This window comes from Wasmannia auropunctata, unplaced genomic scaffold (genome assembly GCF_000956235.1).
Source record: "Wasmannia auropunctata unplaced genomic scaffold, wasmannia.A_1.0 LD336040.1, whole genome shotgun sequence".
Taxonomy (NCBI): domain Eukaryota; kingdom Metazoa; phylum Arthropoda; class Insecta; order Hymenoptera; family Formicidae; genus Wasmannia; species Wasmannia auropunctata.
Genome location: NW_012026850.1, coordinates 591,284 through 591,862, shown reverse-complemented (window position 1 = coordinate 591,862; position 579 = coordinate 591,284). Strand labels below are relative to the sequence as shown.

The window sequence follows — 579 nt, the reverse complement described above, 5'->3', positions numbered from 1 at the left end:
TCCGGGTGCACCAGGATCTGCCGATACATCTTCTCAATATCGGTGGCTAACACGTATCGGTGCAAGTGCCAGCGGGTGAGGACGTCAGCAAGAGCAGGCAGCAAGTTCGGCCCCGCGAGCAGCCAGGCATTCAACGAAGTGTCGGAAAGCACCCGGGATGAGCCATTGAAGACTACTCGTATCTTCGCGCCACTGCCCTCTCCCTTCATGACGCCATGGTGGGGTAGGTAGCATACCCGCCCAGGCGTTACAGCTTCAAGAGGATAGGCGATCGACATGTGGCCTAGCTCGCGATATTCGACCATGAACCGATGATAGCGATCGCGGAAGTCCGGGTCGCGAGAAAAGCGGCGTTCCATCACGCTCAACAATCGGGCGGCCGCACGGCGCGTTGCGGAAAGATCCGGGGCACCTGGCCGGAGAGGAAGGCGCACCTGGTAGCGGCCAGTAGCGTCCCGAGAATGCGTGCGGGCGAAGTGCGCCTCGCACTCCTGATCATCAGGCGAAAGTGGTAGAGGGGCAAGAGGGGCCTCCTCCTGCTCCCAGAAGCGGCGCACCAAGCTGCTCAGCTCATCCGCG

General features: G+C 61.5%; 1 protein-coding gene across 1 annotated transcript in view; it reads left to right on the top strand.

Annotated features, from left to right (window-relative positions):
* Positions 1–311: 311 nt before the first annotated feature.
* The window catches only part of LOC105451946 (putative nuclease HARBI1), a 4,196-nt gene continuing 3,928 nt past the window's right edge, over positions 312–579 (top strand). The window contains exon 1 of the mRNA XM_011692679.1: positions 312–511. Within this exon, the coding sequence (XP_011690981.1) occupies positions 312–511 (200 nt within the window). The remainder of the gene's footprint in view (positions 512–579) is intronic.